We start from the raw sequence: 23,973 nt of genomic DNA on the forward strand, positions 1-23,973 counted from the left end.
ACATTTTGAATGCTTTAATATAAATTAGATTTGCATTAGGTGTGATGACCCATGCCTGTTGTTCTGGTTATGTAGAAGGCTAAGGCAGGAAATTGAAACCAGCCTGGGCAACAAAACCATTGTATTTAGTAATAATTATTCTTTTTGGTTATTGTTTTGACAGGGTCTCAGTTTGAGGCCCTGGCTGGCCTGGAACTCACTGTTAGGCCAGGGTGGCCTTGAACTCAGAAGTCCTCCTTCCTTTGCCTCCTGAGTGCTGGGATTGAAGGCGTGTGTCACCATCTCCATACATAATTATTCTTTTGATTTGTGAATTTAAAGCCACACTGTATACTGTCATGGATGCACATAATACTGTTAACTCTTGGTTATCTATTTTTAACATTTTTCAGTCATCATTTAATAAAAATAGATGAAATTGATCTCTCAGGATTATATTTATTTACTCTTGGAATGCTACTTTGACATTTTCATGTGACATTTCCAGGAGTCATCTGGACCTTACACAAACCAATTTATAGAACTTGGTAATTATGTAGTTATTAGTTCTTAAACTTTATTTAGTGTCACTGAGAATGTTTTAGTTGTAAAAGACTTCTTTTTAAACGTAAGCAAAGAATAAATGAACAGAGACTGAGAGTGGTCAGTAAGGGTTTTGCAAGTGAGGAAACAGGTGCAGGAGACTTGCTCTACTCCTTTTGTTCTGTAGTGTTAGGGTGGTAGTTTAATGCAGCAGAAGTGAACTGTTTTGTTTCCTCATGTGCATGCCCACTAACACTGTGTGCATCAGCACAGCACAGAAGCAGTGCTGTTGAGTTGCCCGATGGCAAGGCACAAAAAGAAGCACATAGCCTGGAGGACACTCACTAGTATACTAACTTTTTGACTTGAGAAGAATCTATTTACCACCAGATGTGGTGGTGCGCACCTGTAACCCTAGCACTTGGTTGACAGAGCTGGAGGGTTCCCACTAGTTCAAAGCTAGCCTGGGCTACATTGGGGAGACCTTGTCTCAAAAATGTGAAATAGATGGACCAGGGAGGTAGTTTAAGTGGCAGAGTGCTTGCCTAACATGTAGAAAGTCCTGGATTCAAACCCCAAAAACAAAAACAAAAAAAGAAAACATAAAGGAAAATCTGTCCACAATCATAGGATTTATCAGACTTCTTATATTTTGTCAATACTTTAATCTCTTCTAGAATTTATTGTTATTCATAATGGAATCATCACCAACTACAAAGACTTGAAAAAGTTTTTGGTAAGTAAAGTGACACCAGAAGACACTATCTTTGAGAATATTTCTGAGAGTCAGGGATGTACAACATTATTTAGACTGCTCAAGTAATTCCCAAGATAATCACAGGGTGTATGGCTTATTGTATTTCTCTCTGTTGAGGGTGGAGCAGCTCTGATTTCTTGTGGAGCATTTTGAGGGCTAGCTGTGCTGTACTGAGTCAGTGCCACCTCAGCAATGTCTGTTGAGTTTCTGCAGTGATGGGAATTATCTGTATCCAGCATAGTGGGAGCTGTGCATACGGGACTGCTCAACGTCTGTGACAGAGAAACTGGGTTTTAAATTTAAGTTTAAATGGCCATGTATAACCATGTATAACAACTGGAAAGCTAAAGATCACCAAAGAATCATTGCTTATTATGAAACTAGTATTTTGAATATTATATACTCTAACTATATTTTAATTATTAATGATTTAATTCATATGAGGTATATATGTTAAGTGTATTAACTTCTACTTAATAACATTTTGTTTCTCTATAATCAGAATTTAATTTTGATTAAAATTAATAATCTTAAATTAATTGAATCATTTATTAAATATATTATTATAAATTAATTTAAGTTAAATTAAAATTAATTTAAATTTTGTGTAAATTCAGTATGACATCCAAAAAAAGTTAGTAATTAGGCTGGTGAGATAGCTCAGTGTTTGCCACTGAAACCTGACAACATTGAGTTCATTACCTGAAACCTGCACAGTGGAAAGAGAAAACTGATTCCTCAAAGTTGTCCTCCAACCTCCAAACACATACTGTGACACACTTATGCCTGTACTCATCACATACATGCACACACATTATTATGTTTTTGAGCAAAAAATTCTAGAAAATATTTGCACAGAGCTAGATAGATGACCTAGTAGTTAAGCACACTTGTTGCTCTTGCAGAGGACCTGGATTTGATTCCCATTACCCACATGGTGTTTAACATCTGTCTGTATCTTCAGTTTCAGGCGATCTGATGCCCTCTTCTGACCTCCAACGGCAGCAATCAACATACATGCACAGGGATATATGCAGGCAAAACAGCCACACATAAAATAAAATAAATCTAATAATTTTTTTTTAAAAGGTTAACATAAAGGAACCATGAAGTTAAAAACGATTTGAACATTGTATTTATTTAAATGTCTTTTTTCTTTTTTCTACTTGCAGGAAAGCAAAGGCTATGACTTTGAATCTGAAACAGATACAGAAACCATTGCTAAGCTTGTCAAGTATATGTATGACAACTGGGAAAGTCAGGACGTCAGTTTTACTACCTTGGTGGAGAGAGTTATTCAACAACTGGTATAAAACCATACTTTTAAGATTACTATATTAGGCTTGAGTTAATGAATGACTCAGCAGTAAAGCACTGGCAATGCAAATATGAGGGCCAGAGTTCAGATTCCCAGAACCCACAGAAATGCTGGGTAGACATGGAAGTCTTTTTATAGTGCCAGCTCCCAGGAGGTGGAACAAGATTCTGGAGCAAGCTGTCTGGTTGGCTGGGTGCACTAGCTGAATCAGCAAATTCTGGGGTCATGTGAGAGACCCTACCTTAGTATATAAGGAACAGAGCAATTGAATAAGATAGCCAGCATCAAAACTTTGGCCTCTACCTATATTCATACATGTGCTACACACCCACATCTATAACCACAACCATGTATGGCCACACACATACTAACATGCATGTTCAATACATAGACAATATGCAAAATAATTATGCTAATGTTAATTTCAAATAGCTTTCTTAAAATGAGGTTTGATTAGCAGGTACTATGCTGATTCATTTTCTTTTTTTTTTTTTTTTAATTCAAAGGACTAACAATAGACAGCTTTATTTGTAAGGTATTTTATTGTCAGCATCTCTCTCTCTCTCTCTCTCTCTCTCTGTGTGTGTGTATGTGTGCATACACCTGTGTGTGTACATGTGTAGAGTCAGTATTACTGTCTGTGGAGACCAGTAGAGAGCATTGGACCCTCTGAAGCTAGAGGTTCAGGTGGTTGTGAGCTGCTCAGTGTGGGTGCTGGGAAACAAACTCAAGTCCTCTTCAAGAGCAGCATTACTTTTATCAGAGAGCCATCTCTCGTTCATTCATTCATTCATTTATTCGTTTATTTGTTTGGTTGGTTTTGTTTTTTTTTTTTTTTAGATAGGGTTTCTCTATGTAACAGCCCTGTCTATCCTGGAGCGAGCTCTCTATGTAGACCAGGCTGTCCTTCAAACTCACAGAGATCTACATGCCTCTGCCTCCTGAGTGCTGGGATTAAAAGCTTGTGCCATCACTACCCGGTTTCTCCATCCCGTTTAATAATTATGATTGTGTATACTTGTTAAGCTCAAGACTGATGGCAGAAAGAGTGGAAATTAGTATTGGAATATGATGAGGGCCAAGGATGGGTTTTGGTTTTGGAGTTTGGGATCTTTGCTAATTTTGACCTCCTGAACAAATTAGTAGTCTGAAAGATATGTGTCTGTTTTGAAATGGCCAGGTAACTTTCCAGGGGGTCTGCCTTTAGAAGCAGTGTTTGAAAGTAAGCTTGATGTTAGTTTGTTCACATCAGAGCTCATGAATCAATAATCTACCTAAAATGTGAACTTGAATGTTAGGGAGATCTTGCTACATCTAAAATGGATACTTTTTTTTTTTTTTTAATAAAAATAAAACAAACAAAAAACCAGTTCAAAAGAAGTGTCCATGAAAAAGTCAGTATGTTTTAAATGTTTTTGTTAGATAATTATTACCAAGAAATATTGCTGATGTTTCCTTTTCCTCCATAGGAAGGTGCTTTTGCACTTGTGTTTAAAAGTGTTCATTTTCCTGGGCAAGCAGTTGGCACAAGGTACAGTAGCTTTAAGACTAATGATGACATGTACTTTGTAACATTTGGGATACAGGATAATTCTCAGTAGCTTGTGAATGGCCCTTTATTGTTTTCTTAGAGGTTTGCCTGTGTTTATTTCTATATACTCCTTTCTTGTACCATTCTTTAACAGAATCTCAGAGTAAAGCAAATACCCTTTGGCATTGGGATTTGTCTTTGGTGAGCCTGGTGGCTCTTTATGAATTTGGATATGGAATATTCTTTAATTTCAGCTCTGAAGCATTAACTTTCTCCATATTTTTTGTAAACATGCCATATTCTTTTTTTTTTTTTTTTTTTTTTTTTTTTTTTTTAATTTACACATATGTTTATTTTTTTTTTTTTTTTTGCATATAGAGTATTTTTTATTTAATTTTATATAACAAAGTCCAATTAAATGAAAACAAACATTTATACACAATATTTGGGAATTTGGGCGTCGTTCTTTCCAAACTACTTCCTGCTGGTAAGGGGCGCTGTCTTGGGGGATTCGAAGAAGATTCAGATATCCTAGCTGTAGTCTGTAGGGCTGTTTTGTCCAGCTGTTTGGAATGTAGGATCAGCTTGTACTCTGTTTCAGGCGGTCTGGTGTGATCAAACCACATTAGTCTGGAAGGAATCCACATCTTTTCATTTTCTGTGGAAACAAAAATAGAAATACTTTTCCCCAGTAACTTGTTCTTCAACTTAAATTTTGGAGTCAAAGCGTTTTTTTTTTTTTTTTTTTTTTTTTTTTTTTATTATTATTTTTACATGTCGATCCCAGTTCCCTCTCCCTCCCTCCCTCCCCCCCCCCAAGCCCTCCCTCCCTCCTTCCCTCCCTTTTGCCCTCTCTACCCTCTCCCATGCACTCTAAACACCCTCCCCTCCCAACCCCCCACCACAATACAATATGTAGGGGAATGCCATCCAGTTGGGGTCATGTAGATCTGACAGGTCCTGTGAAGTAGGGACTAGGGCTTCTCTCCTATCTCTAGAATAAGGCAGTTATCCCTCCATGGGGGATATGTTTGCAAAGTCCTTTTGTGCACCAGGGATACATCCTGGCTCCACTGTCTGAGGTCTCTTAGACTGCTCAGACCTTCTGGCTGAGACCCATATTCAGGGGAGTCCGAGTCAGACCTCTGTTGGCTTCCCAGCTATCAGTCTAGTGGCCCTTAGCTCCTCCTTGTTCAGGTAAGCTGTCTCTATGTACTTCTACCGCATGGTCTTGTCCTCTCCATCTGCTTCTGGGTTCTAGTTTGACTCAGTGTTTATGTATGGGTGTTTGCTCCTGTTTTCAACAGGCATTAGTTGAGGACTCCATGGAGAAGTTAGTTGTTGATCTCACTCTCCGGGAAGGGCATTTATGATAGCCTTTCCACGGAAGCTGAGATTGTTAGTTGGGAGCAGTCTTGTAGTTCCCTCGACCTTTCTTTGTGTTCAACTTTATCTTCAAACCAATATTGGCTCCCTCTTTTATGTTCTCTCTCTCTGTCTCTGTCTCTCTCTCTCTTTCCTATTTTCCATTCCTAACCAGGCTCAATCCTCCTAGTCACACATGCCTTCCTCTCCTCCCTCTCATTTTCTCCTACTTCTCTCTCCATTAGCTGTCCTCCCCCACTATACCTGAGGTCTGGGGGACTTGTCCCTTCCCAGTTCTGTGAGGGACTTTATATGAATCTCTTAGAATACAACTTGTATCCTAGTTCCTCTGGTGATGTGAATTATAGGCTGGTGATCATTTGATCTAGGTCTAAAATCCATATATGAGTGAGTACATACTGTGTTCCTCTTTTTGTGACTGGGTTACCTCATTCAGGATGGTTTCTTCAAGTGCCATCCACTTGCCTGCGAATTTCAAGATACCATTATTTTTTCCTGCAGAGTAGTATTCCATTGTGTAGATGTGCCACATCTTCATTAACCATTCTTCAATTGAAGGGCATCTAGGTTGCTTCCAGGTTCTTGCTATTACAAATAGTGCTGCTATGAACATAGTTGAACAGATGTCTTTGTTGCATTGATGTGAATCCTTTGGGTATATGCCTAAGAGGGGGATTGCCGGGTCCTGTGGTAAACTAATTCCCATTTTCCTGAGGAACCGCCATACTGATCTCCAAAGTGGCTGTATGAGTTTGCACTCCCACCAGCAGTGGAGGAGTGTTCCACTTTCTCCACATCCTCTCCAACATAAGTCATCACTGGTGTTTCTAATTTTAGCCATTCTGGCAGGGGTAAGATGGTATCTCAAAGTTGTTTTGATTTGCATTACCCTGATAGCTAAGGATGTGGAGCATTTTCTTAAGTGTCTTTCAGCCTTTTTGATTTCCTCCATTGAGAATTCTTTCTTCAGTTCTGTACCCCATTTTTTAATAGGGTTATTTGGTGTTTTGTTGACTAGTTTCTTGAGTTCTTTGTATATTTTGGAGATCAGCCCTTTGTCGGATATAGGATTAGTGAAAATCTTTTCCCAGTCAGTGGGCTGCCGTTTGGTCTTGTCAACTGTGTCCTTTGCCTTACAGAAGCTTCTAAGTTTGAAGAGGTCCCATTTATTAATTGTTTCTTTCAGTGTCTGTGCCCCTGGAGTTATGTTCAAGAAGCGGTCTCCTATACCAATTTGTTCAAGGGTACCTCCTACTTTCTCTTCTAAGAGGTTCAATGTGGCTGGATTGATGTTGAGGTCTTTGATCCATTTGGACTTGAGTTTTGTGCATGGCGACAGACATGGGTCTATCTGCAGTCTTCTACACACCCTCATCCAATTGTGCCAGCACCATTTGTTGAAGATGCTGTCTTTGCCCCATTGTATCATTTTAGCTGTTTTGTCGAAAATCAGGTGTTCATAGGTGCATGGATTAATATCAGGATTTTCAATTCGATTCCATTGGTCTACCTGTCTATTTTTATGCCAATACCAGGCTGTTTTCAGAACTATAGCTCTGTAGTAGAGCTTAAAGTCAGGAATGGTGATGCCTCCTGATGTTCTTTTATTGTATAGGGTTGTTTTGGCTATCCTGGGTCTTTTGTTTTTCCATATAAAGTTAATTATTATCCTTTCAAGGTCGGTGAAGAATTGTGGTGGGGTTTTAATGGGGATTGTTTTGAATCTGTGGATGGTTTTGGGTAGGATGGCTTTTTTTAAAAAAAAAACCATAAATTTTAAGTAATTGTACCACCTTTTTTTTTGTTTTTTTTTAAAAAAATATTTAATAAAAAATGTGTTTTTTTTGGGGGAAAAGAAAAATTAAATATATTTTTTTTTAAAATATTTTTTGTTTATTTTTTTTTTTTTTTTTTTTTGTTTGGGGGGGGATAGCAAATATTTGAGTTTGTTGGATCACATAGCCTTTCCAGCACTCAGAATTGCTGTCAAGCATGAAACAGATGCAGAAGGGCTTCACTGTCTCAGTAAAACTTTAATGCAATTGTAATTTGCCAGTTTATTAGAAGTACTATTTATTAGAAGTATTCAGGTGTGGCCTAGGGACTCAGTTTTCTAATGTAGTTATTTTGTTATACCTGAAGTTCAATTCATGTTTGATAACATGTTATAAATATGTAATTATATATAATACATAAAATATGTATAACACATACACAACTATATGTATATATGTATGTAACTCATATTTTATAGCATTATATTTTAAATTGTTATTCTTTTAGTGTCGAGTGGAACTTTTCATTCAATTATACACAGACACCAATGATATCCTTAGGATCCTGCCTTCAGATTAAAGATACCCTTCTGTTAGCAGATCTTAAATGTTCTCATTGCTCTAAGAACATCATGATCATTTCTAAATTAAATCATTTGAAGAGCATTACATTTCAAATTAAAATGAATTTTGAATTCATACTTAAATTTTGTATTGTTAGTACATTATTTATGCAAAAGGTTTGATTGTGACTCGTCTTGCATTTCAGGCGAGGTAGCCCCCTCTTGATTGGTGTGCGGAGTGAACATAAGCTTTCTACAGATCACATTCCAATTCTGTACAGAACAGGTAAGCTGTTGCATTACATTGTAAGGACAGTGCAGCTGAGAACCCTGTTCTATACTCTGTGGTAATGCTGTTCAGTCAGATCTGTGTATACCTGTGCATAGTTGTATGTAGACATGAAAAACTTGTTGTGACACTGACAAGAAGAATTTTTCTCTGTTGTGCATCCTTAGCTAGGACTCAGATTGGATCAAAATTCACATGGTGGGGATCACAGGCAGAAAGAGGTGGGAATGCACTCTGCATGGATGGAGGGATTTCACTTGTTTCCCTTCATTTACTAATTCTTTGCTTTTGAAGTATACAAAGCTCTAAAAATGCTTATTTTGTGGGGAGATGTTCTGACATTTTTCTAATTTGCAGAATATATTTTGTCTGTTTGCTTTTGCCATTTTGAAAGTTGCATTAATTCATAACCGTTTTCCTAAAATGAGAGGTTTGAGGAATATTTCAAATCTAAGGCCTTTTTTCCTTCCTATTTTAAAAATCATAGGATGCATGTTTTGATTATGGAAGGAACACTGAACTCTAAACAGCTGCTTCCAAGTCATTTAGCCTCACTTTTAGCTAAGCTAGATTTAGATGGTCTTTATTTAGTATTTAGTGCATGACATTTTACTTTTAGATTTTCATTGGTTTTATTTTAATTTAAGTCATATTCTGCTTTGGATTTATTATTATTTATTGGTTCTGGGATGGTATTCAAACCCAGAGCCTTAAACACACTAGGCAAGTGTTTTACTGCTGGCTTGTATCCTGGGCTCCCTGGTTTTGTTTTGTTTTTTTAAATATGTATTATATTTTTATTATATGTAGACATGTATGTCTGCATGTGAGTATGTGCATGATAGTGAAAGTACCCTGGGAGACCAGAGGCATCGGATTCCCTGGGGCTGCAGTTATATATTGTCATGAACCACCTGATAGGGGTTCAGGAAACCAAATCTGGGTTTTCTGAAAGAACAGGAAATATTAGTAACTAGTGAGCCAACTCTCCAGCACCAATTTTTTTTTTTTTTTTTTTTTTGAGAGGAGGTTGAAATAGGATCTTGCATAGCATACAATACCTCAAACTTGCTATGTAGCCAAGGCTGATCTTTACTCATAATCCTGTCCATGTCTCTTGAGTGCTGCAATGTGCCCCACACATGTCCAAAAATGGATTTCTTAGTATGTCTTTATGCAGACTCTGAACCATTTTATTGAATTACACAGAAATAAAGACAACAGTGTATTTTTTGCTTGTTTACTGCTAAGAACTTTCCATGTATAAGGTAGGGGTTCAGAAAATTGAAACCTTCATTATTAATATGTAATTCTTGTCTTTTTGAACAATGGTTACCAAAGAATGCTGAGAGTGTTCATCTTTGGGTGACTGCTTTCATGTTTTACATGGGAAGAAAATTATTTCCTTAAACGACCTTCAATGCTTGATGATACTTTTCCTGCTGTAATACTTTTTTTCCCAGTACATTCCAAAAAATAAAAATAAATAAATTAAAAAAAAAAGACTCATCTACCAATGATGACACATAAGCTGGTTCTACAGTTCTAGATTCCCGTGACAGTACTGCTTATTGTGTGTCATAATTGCTATCTTGTAGGCTATTTTGGGTGGCTTTTGGAAATAATAATAATAAAAAATGAGTAAGGTTTTCAAAAGTTGAAAGGAACATATCCTGGGAGATGACACTTGATACCCATGTCCCTCTAATTCTAGTAGGTAGATGCTGTGGAGCTCAGTGCTATGCTGTCTTGAGAACAGTCTTGGTAGAAGGGCTGTAGAGAGAGCTTTGGGCTTGCTTTCAGGCCATTGCCATTGTCTCCAACTTAAAGCCACCTCTTCCCACTGAAAAGTGGGTGATACTGTATTTCATTTCAGTTGAACAAGAGAGAATCCTCAATTAGAAAAGAATTTTATAGACACTTATGGGCAGTGATGCCTCAGCTTCTTTTAAATATTTCAATGAGATATACTTCTGTTGTCTTAATACTGAAGTTACAAATATTTGGAGTTATACTAAACTTTAGGACATTTTAGAAACAGAGCTGGTTGTATTTTTTAAATTTTGGATCTTGGTTGTACTTCTACTTCTCTTCAATTAAGATTATGTGTTTTGAGACAAAGTCTTACTCTATATAGCTGAGGTTGGCCTCAAACTGTTGATTCTCCTGCCTTAACTTCTAGAGTACTAGGATTAGAGGCTTGCACATGTGATGGTAATCTTTTTAGAAACAAACAATTTAGTGTTTTTTTTAAAAGAATTATTAAACAATTTTTTGAGGTTTTATTTAATATTTCTTGTATATGAGTGTTTAAATGCATGTCTATGTACTACATGCATGCAGTTACCTTAGAGGCCAGAAGAGGGGGTATTGAATCCTCTGTCCCTAGAGTTACAAGCAGTTGTGAGCTATCATGTGGACATTGGGAATCCAACCAAGGTCCTCTGGAAGAGTAGCCAGTGCTATTAACCAATGAGATATCTCTCCAACATCTCTCTATGTAACTGTGACTGACCTAGAACTTGCTATATAGGACAGGCTGGCCTTGAACTCAACAGAAATATGCTAGCTTCTGCTTTCCTGAGTGCTGGATAAAAATTGTTTGCCACTAGCTCCTTGGTTTAAAATTCACTTTTTAATGGGCAGTTTTAAGATTTTTGACAAGAACAAGTAGCTGTTAAATTAGCATTGCAATAGATTCCTTTGGTGCTATGCCTTTGTGAGCAATTGCTACCTTTTTATAGTATGTCAATGTATAGTTGTATTTTAAAGTTTGACTATCATCTTTGCTTTTGAGTTTGGCTAGGAAATACTGTTTTGATTTCAGGCTTAAATAGCCACAGGTAGAACTTAGATGCTTTTCTAAGAGTCATTGTAGATACATTTTAGAGGATAAGATATGAATGTTTACTACAAGTAACTTGTGGTATTCTGTGGATATTCTGCCCTTGGTTTATAAAGACCTCTATGCTCTGGCTTTGGAGAAAGGGCATAACTGTTCATGGTAGCCCAGTCTGACCTCAAACTATGTAACTGAAATGGCCTTGAGCTAATCTTCCTACCTCTGACCGCCCAGGTACTAGAACTATAAGCATGGCTTTAATTTAAAGAATTTGTCATACCAGCATACTTCCTCATTTATATGTTAGTTGTGAATTAGCAAAAAGGGAAAACAAAAACAATTATTGCTGATGAAGAATTAAGTGCCTGAATTAAAAAGATACTGGAAATGCACTACTGAGACAGGAGAGATTCTTGGCTTATAGCATTTCCTGTGACTGGGTACCATATCGGCATGTCATGGTTAAAGTGGCTTGTGCTTTGCTTTTTAATTATATGTATTTATTCATGTATGTGTATATATGCAGTACACATACCTCATATACCCCAGCATATGTGTGGCAGTGAGGTATAGATTGTGGAAATTAGTATTCTTCTACCATATGGGGCCTGAGGAGTGGACTCAGGTTTAAGGATTAGTGACTAGTGCCTTTACCTGCTGAGCCATCTTATCAGTCCCCTTTGCTTTGATTTTAATTGAATATTATACGCCTGATTTGCTGTGCTGACTTGCTATTAAAAAGCTCAAGAAATGTTTTTTAAAAAATTAACTTGGTACTAGTCTGCCTTTACTTTTCATTGCACCATATTGATTATGTTTTTTAGTTTTTTTATTTAAAAGCTGTATTTTATATGTATGAATGTTTTGCCTGCATGTATGTATGTGTATCACAAGTGTTCCTGGTACCAAGGATGCAGAAGAAGGAATCTGATCTGTTCAAATTGGAGTTATGGATGGATGTGAGTCACCATATGGGTGCTATGAACCAAACTTGGGTCCTTTTGCAGTAGCAATGAGTGCTCATTATCTTTATCTTAATTAGGGTGGTATTGCTGTGAAGAGACACAATGACCACAGCAACTCTTATAATGGAAAAACATTTAATTGAACCTGACTTAGAATTTCAGAGTTTTAGTCCATTATCATTATGGCACGGAGCATGGCAGCATGCAGGCAGACATGGTGTTGGAGAAGGAGTTGAGAGTTGTACATTTGGACTGTAGGAAGAGAATTGACTTGAGTTTCTGAGATATCAAAGCCCACCAACCTAGTGTCTCACTTCCACCAACAAAGCCACACCTACTCCAATAAGGCCACATGTCTGTGGATGCCATATCTATTCAGACCACCACAATCTCAGCCATTTTTCTAGACCTGCAGCCTCTAGATTTTTAAAAGTTATTATTAATAAACTATTATTAATAAATTCTTTTCTACCTGAAAAGAAATAACATTGTAGAGTTCATAGTGTAGCACTGTTGTCTGCCTTACAGTCTTTGTAGTTGTTTTACTGCCCTTCTTAATCTGTTCTTACTGGCTTATTGCATGGAAATCCAGTGAGATACCTCAAATTTGAGAAATGCTGAATTTGTTTGTGTTGCTCTTTTTTTGTTGTTGACTTTATGAACAGTTATACCACCTATTTCTATATTGTTGCATGATTTTCTGTGCTTACTGATTTTGTGTTATCTCTGTGCTCTAGGCAAAGACAAGAAAGGAAGCTGCAATCTCTCCCGTGTGGACAGCACGACATGCCTTTTCCCTGTGGAGGAAAAGGCAGTTGAATATTACTTTGCTTCTGATGCAAGGTGAGCCCCCTTCATTGAGTCAAGACAATTTTTAGAAAAACTTCCCTAAACCATGAAAGTATTTATAAAAATCTAGGTGTTGAGAACAGAACCTCCGACTCTGTAACAAGCAGTGTATTAATAATGATGCCTTAGCTCCAGAACCTAATTGAGAAATTAGAGGTCACCTCGTTAGACATGGGACAGTAAGATACTTCCTACCACTTGAAAGCATGTTGGTCACTTTACCAAGTCACATATAGTCTTAGAGACCTATTCTAATGCATTTCCTTTGGAGTATTTTTTTATTTCTTTGTTTTATTTCCAGGAGGTGTACCCAAGTATTATAGGGAGGAGGGATTGCTTTTCTAGCAGTAATAGTTGCTGAGATACTATAGTTTGGAACTGATGTGGACATTTAGCTTTTACATATAGCATTAACTTACAGCATAATCCTTTTACAAAGAAGACTGAAATTTTAAAAGGAAATGTTGTGAAATATTTAAAGGCATTGGTAATTCGAATACTATATGAGTGGGGATTTAAAATAGAACCACTCAGATACTTGATTGATTCATTCACTGTGACTGAAAATAAGAGGAAATAAGAATAAAAAAAAATGATACCATTCAGTACTTCCAGGATTGTATTATTTGAGTGAGAAACAAACTTTATTGTTTACTAGATTTTGCAAACTTGTCTTTGCTGTTATTAAGTGGGTTTACTATGGAGAGTTCATAGTTACGACCTAAACTAGAAACTACAGAAGCCTGTCAGCTTTTGATTCATGTAGCACGAAAAATAATTGAGGTTCAGGCTTCAAGCTGAAGATCAGCAAAGCAGCCGCCCACTAGCTCTTACCTCTACCTCAGCTCAGACCAAAGGGGCAATCCTCAGACTGCTCCTAACCTGAGTACTCCTCAGATTCACTCAGACTCCTATGCTCTCCTCAACGTGTCTAGAGACTTCAATGTCTTCCTACCCTCAGTGTGGCCTCAATATGGAGACCAACTCTGAGACCCTGTTCCTGTCTTAAATACCTCTCCTGAGTCCTAGGATTAAAGGTGTGAGCTCTGATTCACTCTCCAGTAGCCCAGAGGGTGGTCTTGGACTTATAGAGATCCATTTGCCTTTCTCCTGAGTCCTGGGATTAAAGGTGTGTACCACCACTGTCTAGTTTCTATAGCTAACTAGTGTGGCTGGCTTTGCAAACTGATCTCCAGTGCATTTATTAGGTCATAAACAAAATATCACCACAGATTCATTTTTAATGCTTATTGAGCAACGCCATATGCTAGTTTCAGGAGAATGGTAAGATAAAAATACAATTTGGTCTGCCATAATGGAGGGAGATAACACTTGCCTGTAACAAGAGTAGATTTTTTTTTTTTTTTTAAGGGAATGAACCTCAAACTGAGCTAAGGGACAGTCAGGTATTTAGAAAGGTTGGGAGAAGAACATTGACTCTGTGCAGATGGCCCATCTATGAGAGGTTGGGAAGGGCATTAAACAGTTTGAGTAGAATGAGAGGATGCTTGATGGGACACGAGCAGGAGAATAGGTAGATAGGTAAGAGAAATAGTGGGTAGTTAGGAGGGTACTGCAGAAGCCAGCCAAAGAGCTGGTGCCGCTTGTGTTCATCAGTAGCAGTGGATGGAACTTTTCACAAATAGGGATTAAAATGATAGACTTTGATTTTGTCTAATTGGTTAGGTTGCTGTGCAGAGGTCCATTTTATTTTTTTTCCACAATGACCCCATCTTCACTATGGCCCTGTAGGAAGTGAGGACATTGGCAGTTAACATGTGGTGTAAGATGAGAGTTGGTGTTTGAGCTTGGTGTGTGTGTTCTAATGATAACTTTCTTGGTGACAGTGATCCTTGGTTATTGATAATAACATCTCCTTGACCATTTTGTAGTGCTGTGATAGAACACACCAATCGTGTCATCTTTCTTGAAGATGATGATGTTGCAGCAGTGGTGGATGGCCGTCTTTCTATCCATCGAATTAAACGAACTGCAAGAGACCATCCTGGCCGAGCTGTGCAAACCCTCCAGATGGAACTCCAGCAGATCATGAAGGGTGAGTGTCTTGCAATGTTTGGACTTAGGGTGCTTAAAGAAAGGAGTCATTTTACTTCCTGTCCTGCTTATGAAGCTTCCATATGATGAGTGTATATGGTCAACCCAGGAAAAGGGATGACTCTGGAGAAATTATCTGCTAGTCTTTAGAATAAATAGTTCTTAAAATTAATTCATGTTTTTTTTTTTTTTAACTCTGTAAGGAGATAGTACCACATGTTTAAAGATGCTTTTTAAAAGTAAATATGACTCATGTTCTGTCCAGTTCTCTTCTTGTATGCTCTCTGTGCTTCAGTCTTCTCATGTCTTAAGAGGGGAAAACAGACTCCATCTCATTAAGTTTGTGTTGAAGATCAACAAGGCTGATACGTAGAAAACTTTAGAACAGTACCGGATATCAGTGTACTGTACATAATGTTTACTGCCATTAACTGTTAGGATTTTTGTTCTCTTTTCTGATGTTGTAGAACTACTGTCTGCAAAGTCACATGACCCACACTATAGTCCATAATCAGAAGTATATACTCATCTTATTTATAAATAAGGAATTTTCACAGTCAACATAGTAAAGGGTAGCTTGATGAGTCTGAACTTAAATTTGACTCAAAAGTTATCTTGTGTCCCTGTTTTTGTGTAACTATGCATTTTAGGTATTAATTAATAAATAAAAGTGACTTCTTCCTTGTTTATTTTTCATGTAGAGTAAAACACTCATGCAGGCTTCTAGGAGGTTTTCTATATTGTATAACGAACATGTATCAAGATCATGTTGAAAAGATAGGGGCTTGAAAAAAAAAAAGAAAAGATATGGACTTGATTGTATACAGATTTCTTATTTTTTTAGCTCACTTACTGTTGTTTTAATTATGTAATTTATATTTTTTATAGGCAACTTTAGTTCATTTATGCAGAAAGAAATTTTTGAACAGCCAGAATCTGTTGTGAACACAATGAGAGGAAGAGTCAATTTTGATGACTATACTGGTAATGACATTTACTATTGTTTCATTTCAGTCTCTTGTAGGAGTGCCATTAGCAACCTGAAAGTTTATTGTCCTTTATATAGATCTGTGGAAGAGCTGAGATTGCCAGACATCAAAGCGTGATTGCACCTCAGGGTGGAATCACCCCACTGAATGGCATATTTAAAAATGGTAAAGGGGGTGACTGTCACATACTGGGTTTGGGCATTGTGGATTCTGGAAAGAACCTGTCTGCTTGCTCAGGTTATTTGTTTTATGTGTGTGAGAGTTTTGGCTGCCTGTACGTATGTGCACCACATTTGTGCCTGGTGCTCTTGGAGGTTAGAAGAGGACATCTGATCTTCTGGAACTATAATTGCATATAGCTATGAGCCATCATGTGGATCCTGGGAACAGAACCCAAGTCTTCTGCAAGAGCAGTGCTCTTAACCACTGAATCATCTTTCTAGCCCTTGTGTTTCTTTCAGAAGCAAGCAAAAGAAAGAACTTCCACAGAGGTCTTTCATGATGTTTGTACCTTACTCCATGTTTAAGGTAGAAGTCAAAGTGCAACATTAGTCTCTAGAACACACATCAAAGGAGCTTACAGACATCTTGAGGCCATAGACTCTTAATCTTCAATTCATGTCATAGAAGTAGACTATGGTAAAGTTTCTGATGTAGTCTTGCCCTCAATATTTTAATCATGTATAGAGGAGATCAATATATAATTAACAATTTCAAGGAAAGTAAAAACGTGATCCCAGCACTCAAAAATGTTTATAGTTTAATATTGAATTTAGGAAATATGAAGAATGAGTCTGTTTGTAGAAAGGGATCTTGGGATGAGGGAAGGTCTCATGAAATAAGAAGGTAAGGGTTTGGAAGATGTTAATACATGGATGTCAGATGGGAATACTGAGCTGGCTGGAAGAGCATTAGTTAAGGCACTGGTGGGAAAAACCATCAGGAGATTGCTCATGGAGAACTCTGTAGTCTAGGGTATATACCAGATGTGGTATTTGAAGAGTTATAAAAGAAAGTAAGAGTAGGAAGGAAGGGGAGAGGAACTGTCCTGAGGAGGTGGAGCAGGACACTCAGTGGAGGCGCCTCTATTAAAGAAGCTGAAGATTTTAAATGACTGGGTGCCAGTCTCCAGGGTACAGAAGGAGCAAGAGCCTGGGTTATATGCATGTGTCAGTAGGATGTTGATCTTTCTGGGACACAATGAAAAGAGAAAGAGGGAGTCCAGGGGAGAGACAGGAGCAAGACAATGAATACCCATATTGATCTGTGAGCAGGGAGACTCAGGGAGGACCAACAACAGTGCTCGAAGAATTTATGGGATTAAAGTCAGGAAAAAGATTTGTTTGTTAAGGGAAAAGAATGAGACAGGCTTTGAAAACTTCATAGTTTCTGTCTTGTCCTATTCCTTCACTCTGCATCCTGGGGATCAAAACTAGGGTCTTGTATGTGCTAAGCGTGTAGTCTATTACTGAGCCATATCCTCAGCTCTGAGACATTAACTGTTTTAAAAACTCTTACATGTATTATGTGCATACAACTTGTCTAATATAAATAGAATAACAATTACCTTCTTGATTTTTTAAGGTGAGGACATCAGGGCTCTGTCAGTTTGAATGTCTTGCCAAAGGTCACATTTATGGAACCAGACTTGTCTTCATGTGTGGTCTTCTTGATTACCCCCATCTTCCAGGTTTTCTTGCTGTTTCCATTAGTTAAGGCTTATGTTGTCACAGTCAGACTAAAGCATCATGCAGATATAATGGCCCATGTGTGGAAGGCTGAGGCAGGAGCATGGAGTTTGAGGCCTGCCTGGTTTACATGATGAGAATCTGTCTCTTTCACAGACTGTGTATAAGGCATTTCAGACCTTTTCCTCCTCTCCACTATAGACACTTTATTACAGGAAAAGTAGTTTTTCCTTGGAGCTGTTCCTTGGAACTTTATTTATTTATATATATATTCTTATTTTACATATCGATTCCAGTTCCCTCTCTCCCTTCTTCTTCTTATTATTATTAGAGCTGTTTTACTGTTCTCTTCCCTATCATGGAGATCTTAGAGAACAAACATGCTTGGGTCTGAAATGGTGTGGTGTCAAAACCCTATTTCCAGAGGCAGTTTCTCTTGGAGTTCAAACAGCCCACAACAATTTAGCAATATAACTTACCAATATATTTCACTACCTAAACCTTCACAGCACATGCTAAAGCCTGTGGGAACACTGTTTTTATACTGTGGCTTAATTTAGAGCAGGTATAGGAGTGAACCAGATAATGGTCACAGGGGACTTGAAAGCCTTAAGTAGTGTGGTTTATATTCTATGTCATTTGAGAAACCAGCAGTACTTTTTTGTTTGTTTTATTATTGTTATTATTATTGCTGTTGTTGTTGTTGTTGTTGTTCCCTCTCCCAAGGTTTCTTCAATGTGGTATCAATGTCCCAACACTGTAGTAGTGTTTGTATATAAGTATATGTGGGCGTGTGTGTAGTTTGTTTGATTGCTTTTAACTCTTTGGGGACCTGCTACCCAGGTCCCAAATAAAAACATTTATTCTTACTTATGAATGTCCAGCCTTAGCTTGACTTGTTTCTAGCCAGCTTTACTAATTTAAATTATTCCATTTGTCTTTAACTATGTTTTGCCTCTGGGCTTTTTACTTTTCTTTCTTCTATATATCTTTCTTCTTGGTCCATAGCTGGCTGTGTGGCTGGGTAGCTGGCTCCTGGCATCCCCTTCTCCTCCTTTTGTTGCTCCTTCTTTGCTCTTTTTTTCAAGCCTAGATTTCTCTTCCTATTTATTCTCTCTGTCTGGCAGCCCCACCTATCCCTCTCCTGCCTAGCTATTGGTTGTTCAGCTCTTCATTAGACCAACCACGTGTTTTTAGCAGGCAAAGTAACACAGCTTTACAGAGTTAAACAAAGACAGCATGAAAGAATGCAACACGTCTTTGCATCGTTAGACAAATATTTCACAGCATAAACAAATGTAAAACATCGTAAACTAATATTCCACAACACATGTGGAGGTCAGAGGTCAAGTGTCTTCCTCAGTTGCCTTCCACCTTATTTTTGACATAAGGTCTCTATACTGAACCTGGAGCTCACTGGTTGGCTAAATTGGCTTGTTATTGAGCTCTACCTTCCTAATGTTAGGATTTGCCTGTCTCCCCTTCTTAATGCTGGAATTACAGGAACCCTTTTTTTTTTTTTTTGTTTTTTTGTTTTTTCTTTTTGCCCAGCTTTTTATGTGAGTGCTAGAGATCCAAAATCAGGTCCTTATGCTTGCACAGCAAACATTACCCATCGAGCTATCTCCAGCCTGTTTTGATAATTTAAAAAGCGAAAAGAGTTGAGAGAATGTTGCTGTCATCATCTTCAGGAAGGTGATGATCCAAAGGGATTTCAGTAGAGGGATGTGGTAGATGGGTAGAGAGGGGTGCCTAAGCAGTTCCAGTAATGCCAACATTAGAAATGACAAACACTGAGAGAAGAGTGTGGGCTTGTATACAAACAGTACTACAGTGCACTGGCACCACATTAAAGAACCCTTGGGGGGGACCAAAATGCATCAGTGTTGCATTAAGGAATGAGAACAGAAACTTCCTCTTGGAGTAGTTTGACCAAGAAAGAGCTCAAATTTTACTTCTCTGATTCTGTCCCTGTGTCTTCCATCTGTGGTTATAGGCATGTTGGTAGCATGTCTGTTTTGTATGACTGATTGTCTGATCTATGTGTTGTGCTATCCCTAACACAGGGCTTTCCTTTCTATTGAACAACAAGGTATGGGAAAGAAATGAGGAATTCTTCATAAAAAAAATCTTTTGAGTTTTACAATGGAAGAAGTTACCTTACTTACTGACCCAGAATAGCACTCCAAACCACAAGCACACATTGCTTCCAACATTTGTGTGTTATTTGTTTTGTTTAGGGTTGCTTTCAACCTGCTTGCTGCTTTTGGCAAATTATTACCATAGCACACATTCATTATTCTGGGTCAGGGGAATGAAAAGTATACAATTAAAGATTAAAACTATGCATTTATCTTAAGTTGTAAAAGTTGATTGCATGGGAAATCCAAGGCATAGTAAAGTTGGTTGTGTTGTTCTCTTAAAGGCAGGTTGAACAGGCTGAGCATACAATAGAATAACAGGTTGAGTGCATAGTCTTAAATGATCTCAGTGCATATTATTTATTTGGCTATAGGGTCTGGCAATAGTTCAGTCTTCAATACTTCTTGTCTTCAATATTTTTAGAAAAATATATCACCATAGTTTGGAGTTTGTAGAAATAAACATAATGAAGGTAGTTTTCTATGTAGCTTTGTTGAAGTACAATTAGACATAATGAAAATAATCATTTTGTATGGGTGATTGTACATACCCATGTTGGTGTGTACAAGTGTACATGTATTTGCTTATGTGGAAGCCAGAGGTGAACCTTGGTTGTTGTTTCTCAGGCTTATTCCACTTTGTTTTGTTGTTGTTGTTTTTTGTTTGTTTATTGAGATAGGTGCTCTCACTGAGACTTGGCATGGTGGATTAGGCTAGTCTGGCTGGCAGTGAGCCCCAGGTATCTTTCTGTCTCTTTCCCCAGAGCTGGGGGAAATAAGCACATCCCAGCATGCCCAGCTTTTTATGTGGGCTCTGAAGACCAAACTCATGCTTGTGTGGCAAGCACTTTATAGATTAACCTATCTTCCAGTCCTCCGTTTATTATTTATGATTTGTTTCATGTATGTGTATAGGCACGTGTTATGGCATGCAGGTGGAGGTGAGAGGACAACTTGTAGGAGTATAGGAGTTGGTTCTCTCCTTCTATCCTGTGGGTCCTGGGACTAGAATTCAGGTCATCAGGCTTGGCAGCAAGTGCCTTTGCCTTCTAAGTCATCTCACCTACCCAAATACATCATTAAAAAAAAAAACAAACAAACAAACAATTTTTTAAAGATTTATTTATTTTAATGTGTATCCCTATTTTACCTGTATGTAGGTAGGTGCATTGTGTGCATGTGCACATCTGCAGCTAGAAGATGTTAGATCCTCTGAAACTGAATGTACAGGCAGTTGTAGCTGCCATGTGGGTGCTGGGAACTGAACCTGTGTTCTCTGAAAGAGCAATATGTCATCTTGCTTACTGAGCCATCTCTTCAGCCCCAAATTCAATCATTTTAAATATAACATTCTGGTTAATTTTTTCTGAGGATCATCCTACATTGCACAGGCTGGTCTTGAATTACTAGTATCAAATGGATCTATTGCCTCAGCTTCCTAATAAGATTCTGGGTTATGACATGTCATAATCATGACCTGAACAGAATCAAAATATAGAACAGTTCTGTCATTCTGGAAACTTTCTTTATGACAATGTTGTCCTCTTCTCTCCAAATCCAGCTTTTGGTAGCTGACATGCTGGTTCTGTCCCTATGGTTTTTCCTTTGAGATAACTTTTTCTCTAGAGAGGAATGAAAAGTGACTTAAAGTGATTTAATGCCTGTCTGTACTCCTTGGTGGTTAGTGAGGTGAGTGCAGTTTTGGTGAGGGGCCAGTTAAGTTGTGAACTGTTAATTTACGTAACTACAACAAAATAGTCTTCCAAAAAGGAATATGAATTGCTTAAAACAGTAGTATTGATTTTTCAAATTGACATTAGTTACTTACAAAGAGAATTGCCTGTTTTATATGGTTCTTTCCTAAGTAATTATGAACATAAATTTCTGTTTCAGTGAATTTGGGAGGTTTAAAAGATCACATTAAGGAGATCCAGCGGTGTCGGCGGTTGATTCTTATTGCTTGTGGCACTAGTTACCACGCTGGTATGGCAGTAAGTGGCCTCTTTACATTTAATTATGTTGTGTTGGAATCAGGGTATCTGTGGATCTGTAGTATTTCTAGTAACATATCATGTAAAACTATGTTTACGATTTTACAAATTATTACTGTATGCATGTATGATATGTGTAGGGAGGCATGCATGTGAAGGTCAGGGAACAACTGTAGTGTAGGTTTTCTCCCACCTTTATGTGGGTTTTAGGATTTAGTTCAAGCTTATATGACAAGTGCCTTCACCTATTGAACCATCTTACTTTAGCCTTGTAAAACTATCTTTTGTTAAAAACATGTTATTGTGTCATTTTTTACATTGACACTTTAGGAAAGGGACAGAAAGGTATCCTAGTTGCTTGAATTGTTAATGAAAGATATGCTGTACAAAGTTTTTTACATATAGACTACCTTTGATTGATTGATATAACCAGAGAGGGAAGAGGCACACCCTGAGCAGAGCTCCTGATCCTGACCCTGAAACCAGTGCCAAAGAAGCACACTTTGTCCCTGGAATCAGAACCAGTAAAGGTCCTAAAATTAGAGCCAAAAGGCCAAAAAGGGACCAGCGAAAGAAACACACTTTGGCCTTGAAACCAGAGCCAAATCTGACCCTAAACCTGTGCAGAAAACCAACCAATCCCTGAGCCAGTCTGAGCTCAAGGACTGAAATCTGACCAATCCCCACCCTGGAAATCTTCCTGAGAAAGCTCCACCCCCTAAGAAGCCCTTTATAAATCCAGTGCCTGTTCAGCTTGTGGAGCTCCAGCTGCCCCCTTCCACCCTGGCAGAGTCAGACACTCCTGGATCCTTACCTCCCAATAAGTCTCTTGAATGAGGTTTGGGTGAAGATCTTCTTTTGCAGTAGAGCGGAGCAGGGCTGCAACACTTTAGCTGGGGAAACCTTCCCCTGGCAGAGCAGAGTTTCTACACTCCACTCTCCCTGGGAGCAGAGCCAAACTGTAACAACCTCAGTGGGGAAGTTCTCTCTGCTGAAGCAGAGCTGATAACACTGGGGAAGCCTTCCCTGAAGCTAGGCTGTAAGCTGTTAAGCTTACTGTGACCTATGGTATTCCTTGGCTCCTGAGTGCCAGAATACCTGTCGCATCCAATTTACCCCAAAATGCTTACAGAAGGGGCTTTGTACTGTCCTAAGTAGCCCACAGAGCATGCCTTCTTATATTCATTGTTTTGTTAAGATCAGGTCTAAGATCCTCCTTCAACCTGTTTAAGGCTTTTGGGGTTTGCTTATTTTGCTTATAATTGCCGGCTAGACGCAGACAGTTGGCCAGTGATTTATTTGTTTTCGCCTCAGCAGGGTTTGCTTCATGGATACCTTTCTTCAAAGAAAGGAAGTATGCTTGTTAAAAACCTTTGGTTTTTTTGTTTTTTATTGAATTTTAGACTTATTTGTTTTATTTTATATGTGTGAGTGTTTTGCCTGCAAGTATGGCTGTGCATTATGTGTATGCCTGGTGCCCTTGGAGGTCAGAAGAGGGCATTGGATCTCCTGGAATTACTGATGGCTGTGAGTCGCCCCGTGGCAGCTGGGAACTGAACCTGAGTCTTCTGTAAGAGCAGCTGGTGCTCTTAACTGCTAAGATGTCTCTCCAGCCCAGACTTTGTTAAATTAGGGTTTAGAAGCTGAAAGTCCTGTACTAGGGACTTATATTGGTTGTCGATAAAGAAACTGGGACCTGGCCTCTTAAGAAATTATATCCAGCTGTGGTTTCTTTATAAGGAAGTATATTACACACTGGCATACACAGAACTCTTGCACTCAGCTTTAAGATTGATTTGCAAAGTTCATGATAATAAATTTTTATTTGCTGTGACACAAATATTTATCTCTTACCCTGTGGGAACTGATATTTTTTTCTTTTTGTTTTTTGAGACAGAGTTTCTATGTAGCCCTGGTTGTCTTAGAACTCACTCTATAGACCAAGCTGGCCTCAAACTCCCAGAGATCTGCCTGCCTCTGTCTCCTGAATGTTGGAATTAAAGGCGTGGGCCACCATCACCTGGCTAGTTATGTTAATTTTTTATATCTAATAGGTTTGTTAGGTTTGCTTGAAGATAGAAATTCCAATGTAATAGATTTGTAATCTAGGGTGAAATTTTTATTTTCATTGGTTTTAAGGAAAACATTTAGCTTGTTAGTGTCAGTATCTGGTCTACAAATAATTATAAATAAATTATACCATCAGAAAAGTAATTAAAAGTAGGAACATTTAATTTTCACTTGGCATTCATGTTGCTATAATATTGTTGTTATTATGTTGCTGCAATGTTGCTAAAAACTGCCAAATTAGA

The 23,973-nt window shown here is 38.1% G+C and overlaps 1 protein-coding gene across 3 annotated transcripts in view; it reads left to right on the top strand.

Annotated features, from left to right (window-relative positions):
* Gfpt1 (glutamine--fructose-6-phosphate transaminase 1) overlaps positions 1 to 23,973 on the top strand; it is a 57,358-nt gene that overhangs the window by 11,260 nt on the left and 22,125 nt on the right. For all 3 annotated transcript variants that reach the window (XM_051203438.1, XM_051203439.1, XM_051203440.1), the window contains 8 exons: positions 1,200 to 1,258; positions 2,452 to 2,586; positions 4,067 to 4,128; positions 8,059 to 8,138; positions 12,686 to 12,791; positions 14,690 to 14,853; positions 15,741 to 15,836; positions 21,564 to 21,661. In XM_051203438.1, coding sequence (XP_051059395.1) covers positions 1,200 to 1,258; positions 2,452 to 2,586; positions 4,067 to 4,128; positions 8,059 to 8,138; positions 12,686 to 12,791; positions 14,690 to 14,853; positions 15,741 to 15,836; positions 21,564 to 21,661 — 800 coding nt within the window. The remainder of the gene's footprint in view (positions 1 to 1,199; positions 1,259 to 2,451; positions 2,587 to 4,066; positions 4,129 to 8,058; positions 8,139 to 12,685; positions 12,792 to 14,689; positions 14,854 to 15,740; positions 15,837 to 21,563; positions 21,662 to 23,973) is intronic.

Source organism: Phodopus roborovskii, unplaced genomic scaffold, assembly GCF_943737965.1.
Source record: "Phodopus roborovskii unplaced genomic scaffold, PHOROB, whole genome shotgun sequence".
Classification (NCBI taxonomy): domain Eukaryota; kingdom Metazoa; phylum Chordata; class Mammalia; order Rodentia; family Cricetidae; genus Phodopus; species Phodopus roborovskii.